Genomic DNA, 27851 nt, shown 5'->3' on the forward strand with positions numbered 1-27851 from the left:
CAGGCCCCTTAGTTGCGGCACGTGGGCTCCTTAGTTGTGGCATGCGAACTCTTAGTTGCGGCACGCATGTGAGATCTAGTTCCCTGACCAGGGATTGAACCCGGGCCCCCTGCATTGGGACCATGGAGTGGAGTCTTAACCACGGCGCCACCAGGAAGTCCTTCCAGGGTTAATTTAACAGTTACTACTTGGCTGTCTAATACAATTTCAAAATTAACACAGCCAAAAACCAACCTTGTCTCCTTCACAGCCTTCCCCACCCCATAGTTAGCAACACCCTGCTTCCAGTTACTCAGGACAAAAACCTTGGAGTCATCCATGACTCCTTTTTCCTCGTACTCAATCTATCAGCAAATCCTGTTGACTCTACCTTTAAACTATATCTTGGATCTGACCACTTCTAGCTGGCTCAACTGCCGTTCACTTAGTTAAAGCTATTATCACTGTCCTTGTTTTAGAGAGACAGTAGGTCACACTAAAATGTCGCACTATAGGTTCCAAACTATAGTGGTGGAACTGGGATTTGAACTAGTAAGTTTGAGTCCACGCCCTCATTCACTAGAATGTAAACTCCAGAAGGGGAGGGACTTTTGTCTGTTTAGTTCACTACTATATCCCCAGTGCCTCTACTGCTGCCAGGCACATGGTATGCACTCAGTAAATATTTGTTGAATGAACAAATGAATCCACTACCAAAGCTAAAAGTGCAATATTTGTGGCAAAAAGAACCAGGGATCCTTCAGCAATTCAGAGAGAGATATTTTGGACCCTCACTCATCAGTCAAATGGTGGTATTTCTATGTATCCAGTTTGCATAACTTGCCCACTGGCATTATTTATAGATATAGATTTAGTGGAACTGATTTTTCAGGTCACATATACAGATTGAATAATTAGACCATGACAAGGCAGAGGAAGATATTAGATGTGGAAAACCACACTTATACTCTTTTCTTTCTGGATAAAAAGAAATCTTTTAAGAATAAGTAGAAGGGGGACTTCCCTGGTGGTCCAGTGGTAAAGAATCCACCTTCCAATGCAGGGGATGTGGGTTCGTTCCCTGGTCAGGGAACTAAGGTCCCACATGCCACAGGGTAACTAAGCCCGCATGCCAGATTGCGCTCGCGCGCCTCAACTGGAGCCCGCGTGCCCCAAACTACAGAGCCCACGTGCCCTGGAGCCCGCACGCCAGAACTAGAGAGAGAAAACCCACGTGCCACAATGAAAGATCCCACGTGCCGAAACTAAGACCCAACGGCAGCCAAAAAATAAATTAATAAAATAAAATAAAAATAAAGAAAAAAAAAGAATAAGTAGAAGGACGTCAAAGAGATTTCAAACCAGAAGCTTCAGATATACTGGAAAATCTTTTCCTTGGAAAAGCATCTTTAAACATGTTCTAACTATGGCTTATCCTTCTACGTCGAGGGCATTAAGTGACTGACACTGGAAACTCTTTGGATAATTAAAAACATGACAATAGACGGAAAGGTAGGAATCTCTGGATTTTAGAATAATGGGTAACTTTTGTTTCTCTCTCTCCTCATCTCTATTTCTATCTTCCTATCTACCTACCTATGTCTCTTCGGGCTGCTATAACAAAATACCACAGACTGGGTAGCTTGTAAACAACAGAAAATTTTTTCTTACAGTTCCAGAGGCTGCGAAGTCCAAGATCTAGGTGCCAGCATGGTTGGGTGAGAGCCCTCTTCCGGGCTGCAAACTTCTTGTTGTATATTCACATGGTGAAAGGGTCTAGGGAGTTCTGTGGGATCTCTTTTATAAGAGCACTAATCCCAGTTATGACAGCTCTGTCTTCATGACCTAATCACTTCCCAAAGGCTTCACCTACTAATACCATCACCTTTGGGGTTTAGGTGTTGGTGGTGGTTGGGGGGAACACAAGCATTCAGACCATAGACTACGTACACACACATATTTTTCTACATTTTCATATGTATGTATGTATCTGTATATAATATCCAACTTATGGGGGAGTGTATATATATGTATATATATACACACATGTATAACTTTTATCATCAGAATAAAGTAAATGTATGTGACCCTCAGAACTCCAATATTAGTTTAATGATATTTAAAACTTAAATATAGATGGGTCATAGCAAACCCTGCAATGGATAATGCAGATGCCGAGAACCCAGAACTTGCTAGACTTAATGGTCACTAGAAGTCTGCTCATTTCCAAAGCAGTTAAACAAGCACTTCTGAGCATCCCTGAGGTGCCTGCTGGGCTGGGCTTGTCACCAGCCATAAAAGCTATATAGCTGTTCATAAATGGTACAAAATCATTCTTAAATACTTGAAGGAGGTGTCTAGAAAAAAAGATGGATTCCACCAGAGCGAAATGCCATCCTCAAAATTCTCTGGTAGCTGACCTTCTTTGTGGACACTACCCTGTTGAGTTCCAGAGCTGTGCCCCCAAAGGCCTGTCTGGCAGCTGATGTGACTCTGGAAAAGTTTAACAAGTTCCTGGCTAATTAAGGAAAACAAAGACAACAGAATGAGTTGGTTTTTTGTTTTAAAGAAAGCACAGATGTTCAATATAGAATAGAAGACAGTCCTTTAAGTTTGCCTTTACTACGTTTTTGATGGGGAAAAAAAAAAGTTCTCTTAATGAAACGATCTTAGGTCTTTTTCTTAATTTCTCACCACTTGACAAAAGAAAAAAAACTAGTTCACATGTTTTGGTCCCAGGCTGGGAACTACTGCTTTAGAATTAGTAAAAAGGCTCATGTGGGGGGGAAAAAAAAAAGACTTATGTGATGAGAACTCTTGCCTATACCAAGAAACCAAAATAATTTGTCAGAGATGGGCTTAAGCTGAGAGAGATATGCAATCAAAACTTAATGCAACAAGTATTTACCATAGACCTATGAGTTCAGCATTATTCACTCATTTATTGGGTGCCAACTGTGTTAGGCCCTGGGCCAGGCCCTAGGGATATAGTAGTGAAGAAAATTACCCAAGATCTCTGCCCTTATGTAGCTGGCATTCTGATCAGAGGCCTCAGGGAACCTCCTAGGGACATCTTAGGGTGACACACTTTTCACACCCATTCCGAGTATCATACAATACCCAAAGTACTGCTTTGAAAATGTATGAAATACTTTAGACCTTATTTCCAACCATAAAATCTCCACTAAAGTGGCAAAATAAAACCAGAAGACAAACCAAAACAAAACTAGGCAGTGGCCTAAACTAGTCCGGAGGTCTGAGTTTAAACACATCAGAGAAGATGCTGCTGCCACCAAATGAGAATTAAGTCCATGTCATACCATCCCAGTAGCTTGCTATACTTCTCCCTTGCATCTCTCGTCACATCAGAAATTGTGCAACGTCCATCTTCCCCAGAGGACTGAGTCCCATGGTCACAGAGACCCACACTGATCTTGCCAGAAGCCCCAGTGACAAGTAAAGTAGGCTTTCAAAACATTCAATGACCACTTAATAACTTGATGATGCTACTGCTGGGCAGCCAATAACCTGGGTCAAGCAAGTAGCCTCTACAGGATCTTCAATACTGAAGCATTGGATATGTTTCACAGCTCAGGTTAGGCCAAACAGGGTGACACAAAGTCAGGAGGAAAACCTAGTCTGACCAGTTCAGGACAAACCTGGAAACTTCCAAAAAATGTTTTGACCTATTCAGTGAAGGTCAGACAGAGAGTAATTGGACACACCATAGATGTGCCTGCAGACCATCAGTTAGACCAGAAGGGCTCTTGGAGTGTATCTGTCTGGGGCTGAAAGATCCAAGTAGCCCATCTTCTAAAATGCTGCACTAGTGGTAGCAAGGCCCAGAACTAGGGGCTTTTGATCCCTAAGCCAATGTACTCCTGTTTTCCTTTTTTGGAGGGGTAAAAAGATATATTAAAGATTAAGAGAAAGGGATTATATTTGGACACAGCATGACAAACAATTTAAATTCACATTTACCATTCCTGTTGCTAGAAATGTTTTCTCCTTGGTATACTCCCACCTCTCCTTACCTCTCCCACCCCTCACTGCTCATCCTCTCCAAAATGCCAATACCCCCACTCAATTTTTACAAAACCCTCCTTGGTCCTGCCTTATGTATCCAGACTATGTCGTTAGACCAAGGGTTGGGAAAAACCACCAACCCTGGGCCAATTCTGGCCTGTGACCTGTTTTTGTAAATAAAGTTTTATTGGACCACAGCCAAAATCACTTGTGTATTGCCTGTGGCTGCTTTCTTACTACAAAAGAGCTGAGTAGTTGCAACAGAGATCATATGACCTATAATATGAAGTCTAAAATATTGATTCTCTGGCTCTTTACAGAAAAGTTTACAAACCCCCACCTTATACAATCAAGATGTTCTTCGAAACATGCAGTTCTAAGAAACATTCTTCCCCTGAGATACCTGAAAAGTGCAATTCTTAGTACCATATGTTCCCCTGAGAAATTATTTTTTAAAGTTTTAATAGGTGCATAGGATATAGCAGTCCTTTTAACTACAAAGAATTAAAAACACAAAAAAAACTCACTTTTGAAGCAAATTCTGTGAAATGGTATGAGTGATATGGTGGGCAATAAAGATGTGAAAGAGGGCAGATATCTCTTTGGAGAGTTCTAGCCATGGAGGAAAGGAAAAGCTGGGGCAGTGGCTGGAGAGAAGTGGTAATTCTTATTATGCCAACTTGCTGTGGTGACCACAATGTGTGAAGCAGTGAACACCCAGCGGACACTCAGAAAAAGAGCTGTCACAACACTGCCTCCCCCCCGTCCCCCAACAAAGTCAGAAGAGGACTTCTGAAGGTCTAATGACTAGTAAACCAACATATGGAAATATGTTCAGCCTTAGCAGTTACAATAATGAGTGATGCTATTTTCACTGATTATGAAAATAATTTTTAAAAATCTGACAGTATTCATACAAGCCAGAGTTCAAAGGTCACTGCAACCAGTCCACTCACACTGATAGCAGGCACTGTTCCAGGGCTCACTACAGCCCTTGTTGCCATTTCAGCGTCACCTCAAATGGACCCACACCAAGGGACTCTCTTCCTCCTACCATTAGCCCCACCCCCCCACCCATGGGAGAAAAATTTAACCACCAAAAGAAGTCACATTGAAAAAAAGTTTATTTAAAAAAGTTCTAGCAGCAAGAACAGTAACAAAACAAAAGGAGAGACGGGACAAACAAAACAAGAAGGAGGCTGTGTCCTGTGGGACTTGTCTCCACTCTTTAATCGAGTTCTTTATACCGAGCAAACATGACTCTTCGCACAGCGTCTCGGTAAGTCTCATTGGACTGTCTCTTGCTGGTTCTTCCTGGAGCTCCCACATTGGGACCCCTCATCCGGCTTTCAGTCTGTAAAACAAAGACAAACAATGAAGTGGGCTCTATGAATTAATTAGCCTCAGGGCTGGTCTTTGACTATAAGCATTTCTGGACTAGCAAGGAGAAGGATATAGGAGAATTTTTAAAGAATGCTTAATTAATAAACAAACACTCAAGATGAATAAGGAGAGTGGCGATGCCATGATTTCAGGATACAGGATTCAACACCAGAAATGTGAGAAGCCAATCTCCTATATGTGGCATTTTCAGACAGGGACTAAGACAACACAAAATGGACAGGGATCCCTCTTATCACCTTTTCTATCTTCTCTTCTTTTCCTTAAACATGAGGGGTGAGGCCCTTCATGGGACCCAGGACTAACTTCATGCTCCTCAAATTTTAGCCATCAAAGACCTCTAACGACAATTCCTCTCTGAGATGCCTTTGTACCTTTTATTGCTGGTTCCCTGGTTCTTTTCACCAAATGATTCTTCAATCTCAAACTGCCTGATTCCCACACTGCCCCATGTCTTACTCTGTGTAAGAGTGAAATCAGCCCCATTCCAAATTCTCTCTCCCCTTCCCATCACCAATCAAACAGCAAAGAGCCTAGCATGCCTAGCTACAACCCAGTATCAAGACTGACAGGCTTCTCAGCTCTCATGTTCTTTGCCAGCAGTGGTGAAAGCCCAGCTAATAGGCAAGGACATAGCTCTGGGCCACAGAATGAGAGGAAACTAAGTATATGCCAGGTTCATGCCACCCCTAACAAGATGGAAACCATTTCACCTCCTCTGCTGAAGCCAATCCAGGATGGCCATATCCGAGGCCTACCCCCTTCCTCCAGCCAGTGGCCTGTTGGACACAGCCTCCTTTGCTGCTATTGTCGATGCTTTCTTTACCAACGGGCTTACGATCACTGCAAAAGAAGCATATATACTTAGACACCAGCACTTTCAAAGTGACATGCTTGTGAGCCCAATAAAAACCTCTGTCCTCTTGATTCAAATTTGCCACCTCTTAAGAATATTAAACAGTATCTTTGAGTGCCTGCTATCTATGAAACCGGCTTTGTCCTGGGGATACAGAGATGACCAAGACCTGACCCTGTTCATGGGGAAGGATGTGAGAAGGATAATATGTCAACAGATGCTTACAGCACACTGAAGAGCTCAGTCATGGATGTAGCAACAGTATATATCTACTATGGAAACACAAACAGGGAACACAAACCTGAAGGGGCATCACCAAAAAGGAGGAATTCTAACAGGAGGGTATACCTGAACCGGGTCTTAACAAATGAGGAGCTTATGCGCTAGAAAAAGCATGGGAGGAAAGGAGGACACAAACAAGGAGAAGTGAAAGAATACAATTTGTCCAGAAGAAGAGTGGCAGGAATTGACAAAAGGCTGCTTGAGCCAGACTGTGAAAAGCCTTGAACATCATGCTAAATCATGACTCTGTACTTCATACTTCAGGCAAAGAATCTCTAGAACCCAGACCTCCCTTTAGGCAAGGTATATGTTCACCAAAAGGCTAGTTTTAGGAGATTTCTGTTTATAAAGGTCATTTTGGTGGTAGGGTAGAGAATGGACAGAAGACTGAAGAGCAAAGATGGAGAGTAAGCAGTCCAGTTTGGAGGTGAGCTAGGAATTGGGGCAAGGCTTAATTATGGATTTGGCCACTAACGATACAGAGGATAAAGGAGGGAGATTGGGACAGACCAGGTGGACCATGATGTGATGATGTTACTACTCTGAAATAGGAATACAGCAGGTTTAGCAGGACTGGACTAGAGAATAATGTGGAATATAATATTGAGTAATTGTTTAGTGTGAGGAGGCTGAGAAGTGGCCAAGAGGATATGCCCAGAAGGTAAACAGAAATAATGATTTTGAGCTCAGAAAACAGAAATGACTTGAGATGGGGCCATAGGACTTGTTAGCCTGTGAGTGGTGGCTAAAGCCTTGGGTACCGTAGGCAGTCCAAGTCAAGAGGATGGAGGAGCAAGAATAAAGGAAAACTGAGGGCAGAGTCCTGGAGAATATCCGGAATTACCCAGAAAAGGAAGAGGAGCAGGAGAGAAGACTTAGAAGGAGGAGAGCCAGTAGAATGTGGTGTGATGGGTGCTGAAAATAGAGAGGCATCTCCTTCTACACCCAGCTACACCCAACTGACTCAGGGCTAAGGTGCTCTTCCTCCTCCTGGCTGACTCCTTCAGTTTTGTCATCGTTCAGTGTATTTCAAATTGCAGAGAATGACCCAATGGGATGCTACATTGATTAAGTGGTCCCAACTTAGCACTTCTTACAAATGCGAATAGAATAGACTAAAATAAAAATACCAGTGTTTAATGCACAGTAAGGAAGTATTTTTCATGAAGATTTCTTTTTCAGTTATTTACACACACACACATATTCTAGGCCATGATTCAAAATAATCTCTTATTGAGGGTTGTGAACAAATAAGTTGGAATGCCAGAGCCCCAGACCCCATCTACACTTCTTAGGGGCCTTTCTCCATCAATCATCTCCCCTTTCCCCACAGGCATACTCTACCCTGGCTACTAGTTCTTTTGCTTACCAATGTAGAGACTTGTTCAAGTTTCACTAGATCAATACCCTGCTTAAAATCATTTCATAACCTCCCACTGCCCTAAGACAAAGTCTTAGCAAGGCGTTCAAGGAGCATGAACTTCACGAACGGGACTGTGTCTGTTGAGCCAGCCTCATCTCCTTGTCACTCAAGCACTTATCTTCAGTGTTCAGCCCATCAAGCTACTTACAACTTCTCAAATGCATCATGACCTCTCTCTCTTTCATCCATGAAGCATGCAGTTCCCTCCAATTGAAATGCCCTCCCCTTCTCCACCGGATTTCTGTGTCTGCCCTACAAGACAAAGTATCACCTAAGCCTTCCTATTCTCTGTTCAGACAGTCAAGGATAATACGTGTCTTGTCCACATGAATATTCCTTGCCCTTGGTGCAGTATCTGTACATAGTGGGCTATCAGCAAATTCTGTATAACTCTGGACTCACGACTTGGGAGCTCTCTGACCAGAAACAGCACAGGAAGCTAGAGATCATATATCTCTATCAGCAGCCAACCACTTATTCAGCACCTAATGTGTGAGAATGGAGGTTCCCTAGAGAAAAAAGTCCAAGAGTGTGACGTTCTTATCAGGCTAACACGGAGGTACAGCATTACTGATGAGGAGAGAAAGGGTTCCCAACTATAGCCACTCCAGTCCTGGTTTTGAGCAGCTAAGCAGCCAGTGATTCTTATATGCAAACGTACATATTCCGTGTTAAGACAGGTGGTAAAAAGGCTGGGGTGAACTTCATGCTCAAGAGTTCAGACAGAACCTGCTCCCGATAACCTCACTCCCCGAGAGAGAAAAAGGCAGCATGTTGGAGAAAGTGATGGTTTCATCATTAGACTTTAGACCTAGGCTGAGTGAAGAGTTTCTAGCTTACCTGTCAGTTTCCCTGGAGTATTTAATTCGTTTCCTTTCTGGAGAATCAAAAGATTGGAGCTTTTCCCTGCGATCATTTCCTCTTTCTTTAAACCTTCCCTGTTGGTAAGCAGAAGAACAGATCTGAGACTCCCATCTGAGGGGGCGGGAGAGTGTGAAAGCTTCACTTTATCCCCGATATTTCTTCTAATGTGAAGGGATTCAACTGGTAACTCCTGGAATCTCTCATTCCTTTAAACATTCTTCTTGAGGAAATAGTGGCTTCTCTAACTGGTAAATTTGGGAAGAAGAGGCTATCTTTTCCTCTTCTGAGGAGGAGGTGCTCTCCAATACGCCTCCACAGGTGGATTCTTAACCATCACATAAGACCTGTCATGGGCCGGTGAAGCCTGTAGCTGGGTAAGTGAGTCTGCCTAATTGGTCTAGATAGCAAGTCCATTTGGCTCTCACACTAAGCTACTTCCTCCAACTTGGCCTTTAACAGTAAAAGATGCTATTTCAGCAGCCCTATCCAACACTCCTTCATTGATTTTAAAAGCTGGGCAGGAAAGAGGAATGTTATTTCACCTACCCAGAGACCCTAACACCACCTTTAAAAAAACCAACTTTATTAAGGTATAATTTATAAACTATAAAATGCACCCACTTTAATGTAGTTTGATGAGTTTTGAGAAATGTATACACCATCTTTTGGGGCTTCTTCATTCTTTATCTTCAGCACAGCCTACAAATGCTACACCAGAAAGCAAAAAGAGTTGGGGTCAAGGGAGTAACAAGTCACCAAATCTTACCTCCCGTTCTCTCCTCTCCAGATAGGCTAGCTCCTGCTCAGACTGTTTTATCTTCCGATGGATTTCCAGGTTTTGCTGAGAAGAGAGGGAGTTCTGTGAGTGTAGGTCTAAAACAAGTGGTCCTAGAAATGCTCTAGGTCTTTCCTGATAGCTGCTCTAGGACTGTAGCTCCTTTCACTGACCAACTCTCCCAAGTGATCACTGCACCATGCAAGCAACAATCCCTAACTGGTCTTGCGTTAGCCTCACCAATGGGAACCCAGGTTCTAACACTGGCTTGTCACATAGATTAGTTACATGTTGTGGCACAAGACAGAATTTTATCCTAGTTCTCTCCAAAGTGTAGAAGACACAAATCTGGTTTATATCTCTTTACCTAAGGTAAAAATGGGAGAGGGGAATCTGACTACACCAGTGAAGAAAACCAAAGGCCCACATGCTCTGCCTACCACCACTGCCACCTGCCATCCTCAGACACTATTCTCTGTGGGCACTATTCAAGCCCACAGAGAAACAGGAAAAGGAACTCCAAGGTCACAAAAGAACAGATTGCTCTGAGAGTCCTGAACTCCTTGAGGGTCCTACACTCCTCAAGCGTGGCTCCCTCTGGCATATATAAGAAACTTAAGGTGTCCAGAGCACCTCTTGTACAGAGAGGAGATTCTTTGCATTGGATTACTGCAAGGAAAGGAAAAGTGCTATAGTCCACATTCCACTGTCCCAGGGCTAGTTCAGTTTGTGGATTCATCAGACCTCTGGCTCCTCTTTCCTGACAACAACTTTTTAATCTCTTTAGCAATTTACTAGCACTTTCATAAGAGAGCTGAATTTTAAATGTGTTGTCTGATGACTCAGAATTCCAGAAGGTCAAAGGAACTTGGGAGGTAGTCTGTTGCAGGGATTGTCAGAAGGAGCCTCTCAGAATCCTAGAAACTTTGCAGAGCCTCAACAGAGGCAGCTGGAAGAAGAAGTGTGCCTATCATCAAAGCAGAGCTTCTCAGCTTTTAGCTACATTAAGACTTTGGGTTTTATATTGAGAGAAAGTCTAAATCTAATCCCCTCATGTGCTCTAGCAACATCGGCTAGAAAAGGAGTGTGAAAGAAATTACTTTATACTGAGAACACGAGTCCACCTAGGGGCTTTACTTGTCCAGAATTTGGCTCCTTGGCCAGTACATATAAATGAGAAGACTGCAAGGGAGGACCAATGTATGTCAGTTTAACACCCCAAGAATAGTTGTTGTGCCATGGCTTATAGCAGTAACTCACTACATGAAGAGATGGCAGAATGTGACTCACCCTTGGGGAAAACCGCACACTGTCAGAGCTAGATGGAAGTGATACAGGTGAAGCCACCAAGTATCAAAGAAGAAAAGGGCCTTATCTGAAGTCCAACTGTTAGGTTAATGGTAGAGCTAAGATGAGAAACCCAGCAGGTGAGTTTCCTTTTCCACGACCTCTTCTCCTCCTGTCTTCAGCACAGCTTCCATGTTTGGTGCCCCAGCCCCAGCCATGCTGCTTGCCTTGGGTCTACACTCTGAAGTTTTTTGAAGGTGGGCACCGTCTTAATGCAGAGCAACTCATGAACAAAAGGTGGAGAAACAACTCATTTTTGTCTTTTTTTTTTTTGTGGCCGCACTTTATGGCATGTGGGATCTTAGTTGCCCAACCAGGGATCGAACCTGGGCCCCCTGTGGTGGAAGGAGAAGTCTTAACCACTGGACCATAGGGAAGTCCCAGCAACTCATTTTTGAATTAAACTGATTTAATTAGAGGAGTTGGGGAAGATACAGGCTGAGGAGGACAGCATAAGCTTCTTTAGTCACTGTAATGCTCAACAGTGATAAAGAGTCAAAAGTTCGAAAGGTCAGGGCCCTTCCCCTAATACCTTGTGCAGGTCTGAAAGCTGCTGGTGTTTGATCAGAACTTCTTTATTGGGAAACTGCCTTCTGCAGAGCAGACAAGCCAGTTTATTCCAGTCAGTGAGTTTGTCTTCTTCATTCTCCTTCTTGGTCAGCTCCTCCCGCTGCTGGGGCTGTGCTGTGCGGGGCTGTGGAGGAGGGGTCTGCTCCTCCTCCTCTTCCTCCTCATAGTCACTGTCTCCTCCATATTCACCCAGGAGGCCGATCAGTGGGTTTACCACTTTAGGCTGGTAGGAGAAGGCCAGGGATTAACGCAAACTCAACCTATATTTGGGGCCTGTTTTCTGGATATTCTGATATGGGCATCTCATTTCTTTTAGTTTGAATAATGAACTGGGTGCAGAATAGGCCCACTGACCATGTTGCTCATTTCCCAGATGGAAGCAACATGGCTCGAGCTTGACTTTTCTCCTTGTCCACTGAGATAAGCCAGAAAGTTTCCCTTAGAAGTGACTCTAGCAACAGAACAGTGATGAGAAGGAAGAGAAAGGGAAACTGACAGAGACCACAGGGAGAGTTTAAAAGTTACAAGTTACTTTTGAAGAGGCAGAGATAGCAACCACCTCCAAGTCACTGTAACCCATGGAGAAAAGGAAAGATAACTTTCATCAAGGCTACAGTAACTCCTAGAGCAAAAGAGATTTAGGAGATGGACTAAAAGCAACTGAAGGATAAACACCCAGGTAGACAGATCCAGTTCCTGAGTAAGGTAAAGACAAAGGCATGGTTAGGATAGATGTTACAGTGAACTGAATCAATAATGTAGAGCAGGCAAAAAGCATTTATCAGTAGCTTGTAGGAAATGTTAAATAATGATGCATGATCATTGGCATATGATCAATCAAAATAAAAACAAACAGAGGGTCTCTATTGCTATATATTTATATTTAATCGAAATAACTTGTGATTAGATTGACACTATCACTTAAAGGCATCTAAAAAATGGGTACCAATGTTAGCATTGTTCACTCTGGCAGGCAAACTATAAAAATGACCATGCATGCACTCGACACCTATGAGATTCTCATGCAGCACCAAAAGGTAGGAAACATCGGGGCCAGGAAAATGGGTTTCCTTGGTCATTTAGAAGAGAAGAATTAACAAGACCGAGATTCTAACTTAAAAAGGGCCAGTCTGGTGGGAATGTCACAAGGCAGAGGGAAAGAGGACAGATAACTGCCTCTGATTCTCCATCAATACCCCTATTAGCAGACAGGAAAATTTACCTCATGCTTATACTCAAGAAGAGTCCTTGTCTGTGAGACACAGAGAGCTAAAGGACCAACACCAAAGTGAGGCATCAACCTTTGAACTTCCTTTCCCATTCGGAACCAGCCCCAGCCCTAGCCCAGTGCATCAGCTTAGCCTTACTGGTGGAGGACTCTCTTCCTTCTTCACAGTGGGAGGCAGAGGCTTCTTAAAGACATCTTCTGGGGGAGGTGTCCCCTCACTGGCATTTTCCTGAAACTGATAAAAATCCCAGATAATTTTTATATGATATTTATAAAAGCTGGGCTTAGAGTTAACCCTGTTGAAATGAGTCTGATTTTCCAAACCTCTTAATTTGTGAAATATCTGTAATGTTACTATAATGATTCCAAAATTTAAAAAAAAAACTTAAAAAACATCACATTTAGCATATATTGAGTGATTACTATATGTCAGGCACCAGGTGATGCATTTATATACATTATCTCCTTCAGCCTTTACTATAATCCTTCTAAATAGACATTAATATGCTCATTTTACAAATGATTGAGAATATGGTTAGAAAGAATAAGTGGCAAAAGCAGAATCCAAATATTAAGCCAGGGGCTTCCCTGGTGGCACAGTGGTTGAGAATCCGCCTGCCAATGCAGGGGACATGGGTTTGATCCCTGGTCCGGGAAGATCCCATATGCCGCAGAGCAACTAAGCCCATGCGCCACAACTACTGAGCCTGTGTTCTAGAGCCCATGAGCCACAACTACTGAGCCCGCGTGCCGCAACTACTGAAGCCTGCGTGCCCGTGCTCCACAACGAGAGAAGCCACTGCAATGAGAAGCCCGCGCACTGCAACGAAGAGTAGCCCCCGCTTGCCGCAACTAGAGAAAGCCCGCACGCAGCAATGAAGACCCAACACAGCCGAAAATGAATAAATTAAATAAAAAAATTTATAAAGAAAACAAAAAAAACCCCACATATTAAGCCAGTATAACTTTAAAGTTTTTTTTTTTTTAATTAATTAATTTATTTATTTATTTTTGGCTGTGTTGGGTCTTCGTTTCTGTGCGAGGGCTTTCTCTAGTTGTGGCAAGTGGGGGCCACCCTTCATCGCGGTGCACGGGCCTCTCACTATCGTGGCCTCTCTTGGGAGCACAGGCTCCAGACGCGCAGGCTCAGTAGTTGTGGCTCACGGGCCTAGTTGCTCCGCAGCATGTGGGATCTTCCCAGACCAGGGCTCGAAGCCATGTCCCCTGCATTAGCAGGCAGATTCTCAACCATTGTGCCACCAGGGAAGCCCAAGCCAGTATGACTTTAAAGTCTAAGTTTTCAGTGGTGATCATTTTGTAATGTATAGAAATTTTGAATCACTATGTTGTGCACCAAAACTAACAAGTGTTGTAGGGAAACAAAAGAAAAACAAAACAGAACACCCAAACAAACAAACTCACTCAAAGAAAAAGAGATCAGATTTGTGGTTACCAGAGGCAGGGTGGGAGTAGGGGTGGGGAAACTGGATGAAGGTGGTCAAAAGGTAAGAACTTCCAATTATAAGATACATAAATACTAGAGATATAGTGTACAACATGATTAATATAATGAACAGTGCTGTATGTTATATATGAAAGCTGTTAAGAGGGTAAATCAGAAGAGTTCTCATCACAAGGAAAAACAATTTTTTTTCCTTTTATTTTGTTTCTTTATGAGACAATGGATGTTCACTAAACTTACTGTGGTAATCATTTCATCATGTATATAAGTCAAATCATTATGCTGTATACCTTAAACTTATACAGTGCTGTATGTTAATTATATCTCAATAAAATTAGAAGAAAAAAAAGTTCTCAGACAGATTCTTTCTCTCTATATATGTAGCTGCATAAACACTAGTAGTATTAGAAGGGGGGGGAAGAAAAAGACAATTTATGAATTAAGCCACAGGCCAATTCAGCCACTTGCATTAATGCATAACTGGTGTCAGGGTAAATCAATATAATTCTTTGGAAAATAATTTGATTTTATGCCAGGAAATGTAAAAATGTTCATCATCTTTGTTCTTGAAAATTTATCCTAAGGAAGTAATTTAAAAAAGAAAAAAGAAAATGCTAAATGCTGTATATTATAACAGAATAAGATTAGAAAGAGGAGACAAACAATGTAGGAATGATGAAGAAAACAAGGTCACAGTTTTACTATGAATTTTTACCATACAGGCATGGAAGTAATAAAGAGTATTATACAAACATGAAAAAATACTTATGACCAAATATAAAGTGAATAAAGAATAGAAAATGGTATCCCCTGCTACAATTACACCTATAGAAATGCGTATACGGAGTCAAGCACTGAAAAGGGATGTAGGAAAGTGAAACTGTGTGGAGCTGAGGTATTGGGGTTTGAGCTGAGCCACTTTGTTCCACCATCCACAGTTTCTGTATTTAGAAAAGAGAGTGACCACAGGCTGTAAGAGGCTAGTGGACTGTCTGCTTTTTTAGTAACTCTACACCTCAAACCCAGACCTCGTCTATGACTCTTTTCTTTTAATCTGTAATTATGTGGTGAAAAGGGAGCAGATTCACAAGTCCTCTTACCCTTGTCACTCCTCGGTCTTTTTTCTCCTTGCTATCTCTTTTAGACGTTTCCTTCCTGCTGCTTGACCTTCCTTGACTGGTGGGTTTCTTTTCCTTGATGTCTTCTTCCTCAGGTGACCCAGGGTCCTGGGGCACATAGACTTCTTGCTGCAATACAGTTGGAGACAGTTAAGTCTACAGAACGTTTCACTTTCCCAGTAATTCCAGATCTAAGGAGCACAGTTCCCTTCTGAGGGAAAGAACAGCTCTCTCTCTCAAGCCTAAGAAGAGACCATATCAAACAATCTAAAACTCCACTCCAGGGGCCAGGATGTAGCCAGACCACTCACTGTCCATTTTTCCAAGAACAGCACTGTTCTTGCCTGTAATGCCACAAGGCATTGATTTTCTATATGTGCAACAGTTAACATGAAGATTATCATCTTTAAAATCCACCTAAATAAATATAACTCAATATAAAACCTGGACTTTTTAAAACAAGAAGTAGACATGAGGTACACATAGTACAATAGTAGAGCAGCTGCCTTGAATGGAGAAATATTCAGCTTATATAGATTTAAACTTTTACACTTTTCAAGTAATGAGCAACCAGAGAATCCAGGGAATAAAACCTTCAAAGTAACAAATCACAGGTACTTTTCTCAAAAGAATCATTGACAAAATAACAAAGCCAAAAACTCACCTGGGTATTGGGGTCATAATAAGTTCCTGCCAAGGGGTCATAATAGTAGCCAGTAGCAGAATCATATATGTAGCAGTCAGATGAAGCTAGAGGGAATAAAACCAGAGCCAGTGTTAGTCCCTGTCCAATGAAGCCCTTGCTGGGGACTCATCAAAAACAATCTAAGAACAAGGCTGGCCAACCCAAAACGGTACAGAACCTGTAGATGGTGCTCTCTGAGACAGAACCCCTAGTCAATTGCATCTCTTGCCAACTCTGTGACCATAAAGATTTCAATTAATGAGTAGTCAAGCCAGAAAGAACAATAGAAATAAGACAAAGGTCACTCACACTGTTGTCCTTGTCGATTTGTATCTGAAGACCAGTCTGAATTTCTGCCACCTCCCCGCCTATCTCGGAAATATTTTTTACCCTATCACAGAAAGACAAGTTAAAATTATGGAACTTCTGATAGCCATTTACCTTAACAATCACCCACTAGAGAAAATTTAAGATCACTCTTTCAGTCACTTGAGGATTTTAATAGAGCACCCCCGCAACTGCTGAAGCCTACCTGATAGTAGTGCATGTGGTCAGAATGGTCCCCAGCATCATTTCTGCAACAAACAATACAACATGTCTTGAGCCTGCTACCAAAAGCCACTTGAGGAGTGCCCAGCCCTACAGATTTGCTGAGAAACTCTTTTCCCCCTTTTGCACGGAAAGGAACCAACCCAGACAGTAAGCAAGTCTGGTGATGCAGAGACTCCCGAGGGGAGGGGCAGTGGGACTCCTACAAAGCTATCGGCTGAAGCAAAACAGCAATTGAGTTGAGGGTGCCAGAGCAAGATCTGCCCCATCCCTGTAAGCCTGCCTCTCTGATGCAGCCATTTCCCAGTTACCACTCCTGGGTCAAGATGAATGAAGGAGTTAAGAAGAATAAGATTTCCCAGCACTATGGGGGTATGAACAAAGTCAAGACAGCATTTTCTTAGGATTCCAAGGGGCAAGGATATATTGCGATTTTTTCCCTGCACATCCAAGACTGTACCATCACCTGGGACCCAAAGATACCAGAGAATCAAGAGGGAAAAAACAAAAGTACCTAGTACTGCTATTTAAAGGGAAAAACAAAAACCTAGAGTCAGAACAAGGCAAGCTTCAGAAAAAGAAAATATACACACATACCTGAAGCAACTCATACTGGGAAAGCACCACGTTCTACTATCTGTCTCTCCAGCCAGGAATAAGAGTTTCCTCCCAAAAACCTGAGTGGGGGTAGCACCCCTCTGCTTTACCTTCGTTTTCCAGTGGCCAGGTTTACAGCTACCATCTTCCCATCAATGCTAAATGGTGGATCAAGGTTCTGCAAGATCTTCACTACGCGAAGAGCTTCCTGGGGAACCAAAGACTCATTTAAACCCAAAGAGAGAAAAGGACATGTCCCTTGAAAGAAAACTGAACATGGGTTTTCCTTCTCAAAAGAAAAATTTCTAAACATTATGTTCTGGTCATAACTGTAATACTAAGAGCACACTGGCAAAAACAGGCAACTCTTAATGAAGGGTTGATCAGAATAACCGTCAGAGTAGACATCAGTTCTTGGTATAAATTTCAGAAATTCAAATCCTCTTCTTTTAGTCTGCAACTGTCACTGCATCAGATTCAGTTTACAAAATCCCTTGTGATTTCTGAGCGTGAAATCTAAGAAATATCAATGATTTTCATTGCTATCCTCACATTACTTCCATAGAAAAGGGCCCCACAACTAAAAATTCAAGCCACAAGAAATCTATTAAAGCAACACTTTGAAGAAAAAGAGGAAATGCTCTGTTTCCATCAAACATAAAACTGTCTGTGGCCAGGCAAAATGATTTTAAGAAATCAGAAAATTCACTAAAATCTTGAAAAGGTTTAGTCCTCAGATTTTCCACAAGTGACTAAGCTGTCACTTTATTTTAACTGGAAACTGTAAATGCCACAAGACAAAAATGGATCTGGAAAACCACTCAGAGTTCCAACTTTCAAGGGCAGTCATTTCACCTGAATGAACCCCAAGAAAAGAATAAGAGGGGTTATGGTACCAAGTAGCAAATGAGAATTCCAAGATTAAAGTCCTTCAAACCTTCTTGAGGTTTCTATAGCCAGCCATCCCTAGGCTGTTCTGAGGTGGTAGGAGGTGAGGGATCCAGGGGGTGGTGGTGGTGGTGACGGATAACTACGACTCACCGCATGGGAGTCAAGGTCAATAAAGCCATAGGTGTGGCCCATGGGGCCTGTTCTGTTCTTGATGATACGGACGTTAGCAGTAGTAAGGCGGACGTAGGGCTCCAGCACTTCCACTATCACCTCAGGTGGAGTGGAACGATAGATGCGTTTTAGCATGATTGCTGAACAAACCAAGCACAAATGGGAGAGGAGAAAGGAAAGAGTAAGAAAGGTTTACATTTTTGAAGTCCTCAGAGCCTGAGTGTGTATATATATATATATATATATATATATATTTTTTTTTTTTTTTACTGCAGATGACTGCAGATGTTACCCTGCTCTACCAAGGCTGGTGCTATAACACATGCTAGTCAAATACTTCATATTTTTCTTCACCAATACTTAGAAATCTAAAGTTATGCTTTGCCGCACCTGAATAGCAACTTGCTATTTGGAGGATATAGATTACTTCAGTGAGGCCAGCAAAAAGCAAGAGCCTCTTCAATCAGGCCAAGCAGTTTTACTAGGGTGTAGGAAGCTGCTGGTCCAGAGCCACAACACAAGCAATCTATGTTCCAACCACGGTGGTCACGGTCTGGTACATGCCCCAACAAACCACTTACTTTTGCTTTCCCCATCCTGGCGTGTCTCCCCAGACCATGGCTCCTTCTCTCGATCTCTTCGGAAGGTGAGCCCTTCCCTCCGCGAAGGAGGGAGATACCTTTCTGCTTCTCTCTTTTGATGTCCCAAGCGTGGTTCTTGTCCTTCTTCCCGCTTCTTGGGTTCAGATTCCTTATCAGCTGACCTTGGTTGGCTGGGTTGTTTTTCTGACGGTGCTGGTATGGATGTTTTCTGAGGCTGAGGGTAGGTTATTAATTCTTGCTTGGCCTCTGTCACTAGAGGAACAGAACAGAAAGAGAATCTCCAACAGGTTTTATCCCCCCAAACACTGTGATTCCTCCTTACCTGCCACCAAATACTCATACTGGTATGCTTTTATTTTGTTTTGTTTGGCTGCACCATGTGGCATGCGAGATCTTAGTTCCCCGACGAGGGACTGAACCCGGGCCACAGCAGTGAAAGCACCAAGTCCTAACCACTGGACCGCCAGGGAATTCCCTGGAATAGTTTTAAAAGTCAAAGAAATACCTACAAAAAAGTCCTCTGACAGACTTTAAGCACGGCTAATAAGACAGCATATAAAATAGTTAAACAGAAGAAACTACCCAGTATTTAAAAAATTTAACCTTAAGAGTTTTCTATCACTTCCCCAACATTTAAATCTTTCATGAGACCCTGAACTTTACTATTATAACCAATGATAGAACAGATCTGGGGACAAAATTACCAAAGATATGGCCCTTGCTAGAAGTTTGCTAGAAACACTTATCTCAAACATGTATGGCTAGGGGCCTTGCTTCTTCCAGTGTTATGGTACTAAGATAGCTGCTCAAATTCTGTAAGACCAGACACCCTATTCTCTGGAGAAGCTAAGAAGAGACCTACCTGCACACAGCTCATTTATATGCAAATAATTACAATGGGCAAATGTCCTTTAAAATGTAAATGATTCATTTCAAATCTCTTTCTAAAGCAGGATAATTTGTCCAGTTAATTGGAGGTATTTCTGCAATTAATTCATTCTTAGAGGAAGTCATGAGGCTCAAAGAGATATTCTATGGGAGCAGTGTAGAGATTACTTAACAGCAGTGACAGGCGACCAATGAATATTTGCTATGTATGTTTCCATGTTAAAGTTGTGTCAGCCATCTTAGTGGTATGGTGCTCAAGGGTTTTTATAAACCATCTGTTCATTTGTTAGAGTAGACTGAGAAAGAAGTCTTTCTTGAGGGAAAAAGCACAATTTTGCCTAATTGAAGTAATACAACAAGCTAAAGATCTCCAACCTGTCCACGGGGAAGTTATTTACTCACCTTCCCACATGCTGCTTTGGTCTCTAGAGCATGTAGAGCCTTCCCCAAAGATTTTCAGAACACCTGCTTCACAGCCCTCACTAAAGAGTAGAATCTCCACTATAGGCCAAAAGCCGAGCTAAGGAATTCTTTGTAGGCATGCTAAGTTCTAACCTTGGAACAAACAGATCTTCCAGAAGACTAACAGGATCCCAGCACTGAACTGTATTTTATGGTCATGCACTAGCTTCCCTTACAGGATAATATCAGAAAGAGGCACATAACAGTCATTGTTATAGGACTATTGTTACGGATGCCTTTGACAGACTCTTCAAGGTTGTTTACCTACAGGTTCTCAGGAGAAATTAACTTTAAAACCAAGTTACTGAGAAGCTGTTAGGTTTATTACTCCATAAAAATAACACATACCCTCAACCCTGATTATTGTCTCTTGTTTATATTTTTACTGTTACTTTAACAAATGTTTTTGTGTTGAAGATCCTCAAATGTTTAGAACGTAAATGAGAAAATAATAACAAAAGCAAATTATTCCCAATAACTTTAAAGAAGCTGGGGCAGGGTGGGTGGGGTGTCCACATGGACTAATGCCATGTAGACTCTTTCTCAATCTAATATCCTTAAATGTATTCTGAGTAACAATACTACTGACCTCTGGTCAGCTGGGTTATGGGTAAGGAGCCCATAACCCATCTCATTCCCCTGGCAGAACTCTGAGATCCAAAACTATTTACTAACAGGTCACACGAAGTTAGCTATCACATTGCACTTTTAAGAGCTTTACAGATCATCCTGTATTTAGGGATGATCACTCTTTGAAGCCAAGGAAAGCATGAAATTTGTTTTGCTCAGTGCACAAAATAAAAACTACCACCTCCATCTCTACCACCACTCACCTTCCCTTGGGCACTTGCAGAATGAACATGAAGATCGGTGTCCACCAGTGCTGGCCTTACACTACAAGGGAAAGGAAAAGAATTCAAATTGACCAAAAAAAATTTTTTTAAAAATCTTACGTATATCCAACACAGCAACAACTGCCGAAAAATGAAAGAAATAAGCCATATCCCAGATCACCTTAAAACCTAATCAGTCTGATGTCTTCCACTCATCAGAGCTGACATAGACTCTGATGAGCTGCTGTTTGAGAGCTGCCTCTGACAGGGTATATGGACCTTGGGGCAGCCCCAAATGCTTTTGCTCTGGACAAGGATTTCTACAGGAAGTAAACTTGACTAAGAAAACTGGATTATTAAGTGGTTTATAGGATATACTGCCCTAAAGCTGTTACCACTCAGTCTGCATCCAAAATTTGATCCTGAACTGGTTATGACAACCCTATTCAGGCTTGGCTGGAACTGAGAAGAATCCAGTGATCAATTCCTTTTTCAAACACTGATTTTAAAAAGGGCACGGAAGGAGGAAGAAGATCCGTAAGTAGTGTCTCTGGCAGCTATTCTGAGGATGTTAAAAGGAAAAGTTACATTCACTACCCTAGAACAAGGGAAGAGACACTTTGCATTGTGAATGTAGTTCTTCTTGTCTGAACCTATGAACAAAAAGGCAAGTCTATCATTGCCCAACCCCAAACACAGCCCCAAACCTGAACTTTTGCCACTGAGCTCAGAGTGTTAGAAGGGCGGAGTTGACTGGTAAGAAACCAAAAGAGCAGGAACCATGAAAAGGATTCTATATGAGTAGGGCCTTGTAGGTTGAGTAAAAGAATACCAAATGGAGGAGAGAATAATAATAAAAGCAGCAGCAGCTAATGATTAAACAGCACACAGCACGTACTGGACTTACTTTACTTTACATGTGGTCACTTACTGATCCAGACAACTATTATCTCCCCAATTTGTAGATAATGAAACTGAGGCCTGGAGAGGTTAAGTCACTTGAGCAAGGTGATTAAAGTCAATTACTTTATTGTTCCCTTCTCTGTAAGGAGATCATACACACAGCCCTGCCCATTGTCAAGTGACTGTGGTGCCTCCCTGTAGGGTGAGGGACTTCATTGTCAGCCTTGCCACATGTCTTGCTTTGGTCAATGGAGCGTGAATGAACGTGATCTACACAGGTATGGCAGAAGCTTTAAGAGCCAATGCTTGTGTAGATGAGCGTCCTGTTCTTTCCCTTGGCCAGGAGTCCCGATGTGGGACTAACTCCTTCCACCTGGGTCCCAGACTGAGCGGCCATGAAGCCAAACTGTAGCAACTGCCCGCAGCCCCTGGACATGTAATGTGAGTGAAGAATATGTTTGTCAATGTAAGTCACTAGGATTTGAGGGCTATTTGTTATTACAGTTGGCCCTCCATATCCACAGGTTCCACATCTGCAGATTAACCAACTACAGATCAAATATATTTGGGGAAAAAAAATTCCAGAAAGTTCCAAAAAACAAAACTTGAATTTGCCACATGCCGGCAGCTATTTACATAGCATTTACATTGTATTATCTACTATAAGTAATCTAGAGATGATTTAAAGTACATGAGAGGATGTGCCTAGGTTATGTGCAAATACTACATCATTTTATACAAGAGACTTGAGCATCTGTGGATTTTGATATCAGCAAGGGGTCTTGGGATCAATCCCCCACAGATACCGTTGGATGACTGTACAGCAGAGCTGTAAGTGGGGGAATCAGGATCCTAACCTGAGTAGGTATAATTTAAATACCATAAAATTCATCAGTTTTAAGTGTCCAATTCAATGATTTCTAGTATATCTATAATACAATCATCACCATAATCTAACTTTAGAACATTTTCTTCATCCCAAAAAGAAACCTGGTGGAGTCATCTCCCATTCTCACCCCCAGTCCTATAGAATTAATCTTTTGCATCTGGCATAGTTTTTTCCCAGTTCATTCATGTTGTAGCACCTATCAATACTTCATTCCTTTTCACTGCTAAATAGCATTCCATTGTATGGCTATACCACATTTTGTTTATCCATTCATCAGTTGATGGGCATTTGGGTTGTTTCCACTTTTTGGTTATTATGAGTAATGCTGCTATGAATTTTTTAAAAAGTCAGTGCATTTCACATCAGGCCAAAGATCACATATGCAGGGTTGGCACCTCAACTCTTCCAGAAAAGCACAGAAATTACAAAGTACCTCTGAAACAGCTGAACAAGTGGCCTGCCATTTTAGGGAACAATTTAACCAAGCTATTCTTTTCTTTCAAACAACAGCCTTGGCAACAGCTGTATAATTCTGATGTCAGATATTAACATTTTTTTCTGCTGGTTAACAGAAAATAGAGTTCAAAACTTTCCCTTTAATGCTAGCTCCCTCCATCTCTGATTATAAAATAAACAATACGTGTGCATTATAGCTAATAATGGAAAGTTTAAGAGACAGGGGAAAATCACTCATAATTCCAAGACATAGAGGCAATCACTATTAAAATGCAAAATGTTCTCAAAATTCTAATGGCCTTTTTTTGCAGAAATGGAAAAGCAGATCCTCAAATGTATATGAAATTGCAAGGGACCCTGAGTAGCCAAAACAATTTTGAAAAAGAAGAACAAAATCGAAGGACTCACACTTCCCGACTGCAAAACTTACTAAAGAGTTACAGTAATCAAAACAGTGTGGTGGGCTTCCCTGGTGGCGCAGTGGTTAAGAATCTGCCTGCCAATGCAGGGGACGCGGGTTCGAGCCCTGGTCCGGGAAGATCCCACATGCCGTGGAGCGGCTGGGCCTGTGCGCCACAACTACTGAGCTCTCACGAGCCACAACTACTGAGCCCTCACGAGCAACAACTACTGAGCCCACATGCTGCAAATGCTGAGGCCCGCGTGCCTAGAGCCTGTGTGCCACAACAGGAGAAGCCACCGCACCGCAGCAAAGAGTGCTCCTGCTCGCTGCAACTGGAGAAGGCCCATGCGCAGCAACGAAGACCCAACGCAGCCAAAAAAACAAAAACAAAAAACAGTGTGGTACTGGCATAAGGATAAAAACATAGATCAACAGAATAAAACTGAGAGTCTACAGAAATAAACCTATACATCTATGGTCAAATGATTTCCAACAAGAGTACCAAAACCATTCAACGGGGAAATAATTGTTAATTCAACAAATGGTGCTGGGAAAACTGAATATCCACATTCCAAAGAATGAAACTGGACCCTTACCTCATACCCGGAACAAAAATTAACTCAAAATAGACCAAAGATCTAAATATAAAAGCCAAAACTATAAATTTCTTAGAAGAAAACATATGGATAAGTCTTCAAGACCCTGGCTTTGGCAATGGTTTCATGACACCAAAGGACAAGCAATCAAAGAAAAAAAAACAGGGGCTTCCCTGGTGGCGCAGTGGTTAAGAATCCACCTGCCAATGCAGGAGACACAGGTTTGAGCCCTGGTCCAGGAGGATCCCACATGCCGTGGAGCACCTAAGCCCGTGCACCACAACTACTGAGCCTGCGCTCTGCAACAAGAGAAGCCACCGCAATGAGAAGTCCACGCACCCCAATGAAGAGCAGCCCCCGCTCACTGCAACTAGAGAAAGCCCGCGCACAGCAACGAAGACCCAACGCAGCCTAAAATAAATAAATATATAAATAAATTTAAAAAAAAGAAAAAGAAAACAAATAGATGAATTGGACTTTATCAAAATTAAAACCTTGTGTATCAAAGGACACTATCAAGAAAGTGAAAGACAACACACAGAATGGGAGAAAATATTTGCAAATCACATATCTGATAAGGGATAAACATCCAGAATATATAAAGAACTCTTACAACTTTTTCTTTCTTTTTTTTTTTTTACTATTTGAAATGCATCCTCTTTATTTATTTATGGCTGTGTTGGGTCTTCGTTTCTGTGCGAGGGCTTTCTCTAGTTGTGGCGAGCGGGGGCCACTCTTCATCGCGGTGCGCGGGCCTCTCACTATCGCGGCCTCTCTTGTTGCGGAACACAGGCTCCAGACGCGCAGGCTCAGTAATTGTGGCTCACGGGCCCAGTTGCTCCGCGGCATGTGGGATCTTCCCAGACCAGGGCTCGAACCCGTGTCCCCTGCATTGGCAGGCAGATTCTCAATCACTGCGCCACCAGGGAAGCCCTCTTTTTTCTTTTTTTTGGCCACACCACACGGCTTGTGGGATCTTAGTTCCCCGACCAAGGACTGCCACTGCAGTCAAAGCGCCAAGTCCTAACCACTGGACCACCAGGGAATTCCCAAGAACTCTTACAACTTAACAAGAAGACAGAGGGGAGGGATATATTGGAAGACTGGGATTGACATACACACACTACTATATATAAAATAGATTAACTAATAAGGACCTACACTGTATAGCACAGGGAACTCTACTCAATACTCTGTAATGGCCTATATGGGAAAAGAATCTAAAAAAGAGTGGATATAAGTATATGTATAACTGATTCACTTTCCTGTACACCTGAAACTAACACAACACTGTAAATCAACTATACTCCAAAAAAAAAAAAAAAAAAAGACAATCTAATCAAAAATGGACTTGAATAAACATTTTTCCAAAGAAGATATACTAGTGGCTACAAACACAAGAAAAGATGCTCAACATCATTAGTCATTAGGGGAATGCAAATCATCATCATAATCATGATGATAGGATACTATTTCACACCACTGGTGGTTGTGAAATAGTTTGATGGCTACTATCAAAAAAAAAAAAAAGGGAATATAACAAATGTTGGCAAGGATGTGGAGAAATTGGAACCCTCAGACACTGCTGGAGGGAATGCAAAATGGTGCAGCTGCTGTCTGTGGAAAACAGTTTATTGGTTCCTCAAAGAGTTAAAAAATGAAAAGTACCACATGACCCAACAATTCTATTCCTGGGCAGTTCCAAAAGAACTGAAAACAGGTTTTCAAACAAAAACTTGCACATAAATATTCATAGCAGTCTTATTCTCAATAGCCAAGAAGTAGAAACAAATCAAATGTCCATCAACTGATGAATAGATAAGATGTGGTATATCCATATAATATTATTCAGCCATTAAAAATAAATGAAGTACTGATACACATAATAACATGGATGAACCTTGAAAACATGCTAAGTGAAAGAAGGCAGACACAAAAGGTCACATAATATATGGTTCTACTTACATGAAATGTTCAGAATAGGCACATTCATAAGAGATAAAAAACAGAATAGTAATAGTGGTTTCCAGAAACTGAGGGAAACGGGAATGGGGAGAGACTGTTTAATAGATATGGGGTTTCTTTTTAGGGTGATGAAAAAGTTCTAGAATTAGATAGTGTTGATGATTGCACTTCATTGTGAATGTACTTAAGGCTACTGAATTATATGCTTTAAAATGGTTAAAATGGTAAATTTAATGTTATGTGTATTTCATCACCTTTTAAAAAATAGTTAAATGTTTCCCTAAATTGACAGCTTAAGGTACTACATCCATGAACTATGAATACTTTGGTCAATGACAATCACAGCTATCCAAATTGTATTCCAAAATGTAAAGCTAAAGCTTTTACTTAATTTTATCAAGTTCTACAACACTTTTAATGAATCTTGGTTCAGAAACTTTATATAGATTTTTCAAACTTATTTTTGAAACTAAATAGTAGCAATGAAAAATGACAAAATATATTTTCATGCTCATTTGCAATCAAACTGGACTTCTAAAAAGAGTATAGCCTAAAATCTTTATATATGCCATTCAAGAACAATATGAAGTTGAACAGAGGAAAAATACCATGGTACCTAAAGTTCTATACCCTTGGAAACCCCTGAATATTCAAAAAAAATGGGTACCTCTCACAGAACCAGCCTCTTTATGTACATCATTCCAAACACTAATAAATCCTCTTTACCCCAGGAAGGGTAACTGGGGAGAGGTTATAAGTCAAGGGACTGTTTTTCTTTCAGTTCGTAATCAACAGAAAGCATGGCATATGCCCTTGGGAAAAGGTCTCCAACTACAGGCCCAGAACCCTCTATGGCCACAGGCAGTAGCTGGGAAGCAGAAATTATAGATGATCTTGCCCTGGCCTCCAGTTCATCTGAAATGAACCAAGGAAGAAGACCTTTGCCCTTGGCAATGCACACTACACCAGGCAGCACTCCTGTAGACATGGAGGAGCTGTGATGCTGGATCCTTACTTCTAAGGAGAGGAATTCTTGGCACTTACCCGTTTGCAGTACCAAAAATCCAGGCTTGGTACATACTCAAGGGTGACCTCTTTGTCATGGATCATTAGAGTTCCCTGTAAAGACAAAGACAGAAGCCATCAACATTAACCTTTGGAGAAACAAAGAGACAGGAAAGCACAGAGAGCCTTTCCAGTCCCCAAGTTGAAACATTTTACAAAGAGTGGGCTTATTCATCGGCAAAAGGAAATGGCTGTTATAAGCCAGAGACTTGGGACAGTGTGGCAGAGCAAGCTTAAGCTTAGGGAAAGGGAACGGGAGAAGGTGAAATCAGTCTTCAGCCTTGGCTCCTGTGGGTTGGGGCGCTGTCTTTGGGCAGTCTACTCCTCCAGAGGTCATGTAGTCCCAGCACGTCCCCCACCTGGCTAGGGAGCTAGCACACTGTCAAGAAGCAAACTCTTTCCTTCTGAAGCACAGAGGCACAGGAGCCCTCTCATTATCTTCTTTTCCATGGCTAACTCAAATCCCCTTGGCAAGGTAGTAAGGGCTCTTAACTTTGGTGCCTGAAAACTTTTTTTGCAATACTGCTGCATGGCAAAAGCACCAAAAGAAAGAGGTACAACACCG

At 41.9% G+C, this 27851-nt stretch overlaps 1 protein-coding gene across 5 annotated transcripts in view; it reads right to left on the reverse strand.

Moving 5' to 3' along the window:
• Positions 1–5111: 5111 nt before the first annotated feature.
• Positions 5112–27851, reverse strand: part of RBM6 (RNA binding motif protein 6) — a 105284-nt gene continuing 82544 nt past the window's right edge. For 4 of the 5 annotated variants that reach the window (XM_082346110.1, XM_082346112.1, XM_082346114.1 and 1 more), the window contains 15 exons: positions 27266–27340; positions 21010–21070; positions 18806–19078; positions 18204–18364; positions 17273–17370; positions 16549–16591; positions 16326–16407; positions 15996–16081; positions 15314–15460; positions 12891–12986; positions 11486–11746; positions 9598–9672; positions 8808–8905; positions 6120–6249; positions 5112–5359 (listed from right to left, as the gene is read on the reverse strand). In XM_082346110.1, the coding sequence (XP_082202236.1) occupies positions 5234–5359; positions 6120–6249; positions 8808–8905; positions 9598–9672; positions 11486–11746; positions 12891–12986; positions 15314–15460; positions 15996–16081; positions 16326–16407; positions 16549–16591; positions 17273–17370; positions 18204–18364; positions 18806–19078; positions 21010–21070; positions 27266–27340 (1812 nt within the window). In that variant the 3' untranslated portion in view covers positions 5112–5233. The remainder of the gene's footprint in view (positions 5360–6119; positions 6250–8807; positions 8906–9597; positions 9673–11485; positions 11747–12890; positions 12987–15313; positions 15461–15995; positions 16082–16325; positions 16408–16548; positions 16592–17272; positions 17371–18203; positions 18365–18805; positions 19079–21009; positions 21071–27265; positions 27341–27851) is intronic. The other variant, XM_082346111.1, reaches the window with a different exon arrangement.

This window comes from Balaenoptera borealis, assembly GCF_965194805.1.
Source record: "Balaenoptera borealis genome assembly, chromosome: 12".
Classification (NCBI taxonomy): domain Eukaryota; kingdom Metazoa; phylum Chordata; class Mammalia; order Artiodactyla; family Balaenopteridae; genus Balaenoptera; species Balaenoptera borealis.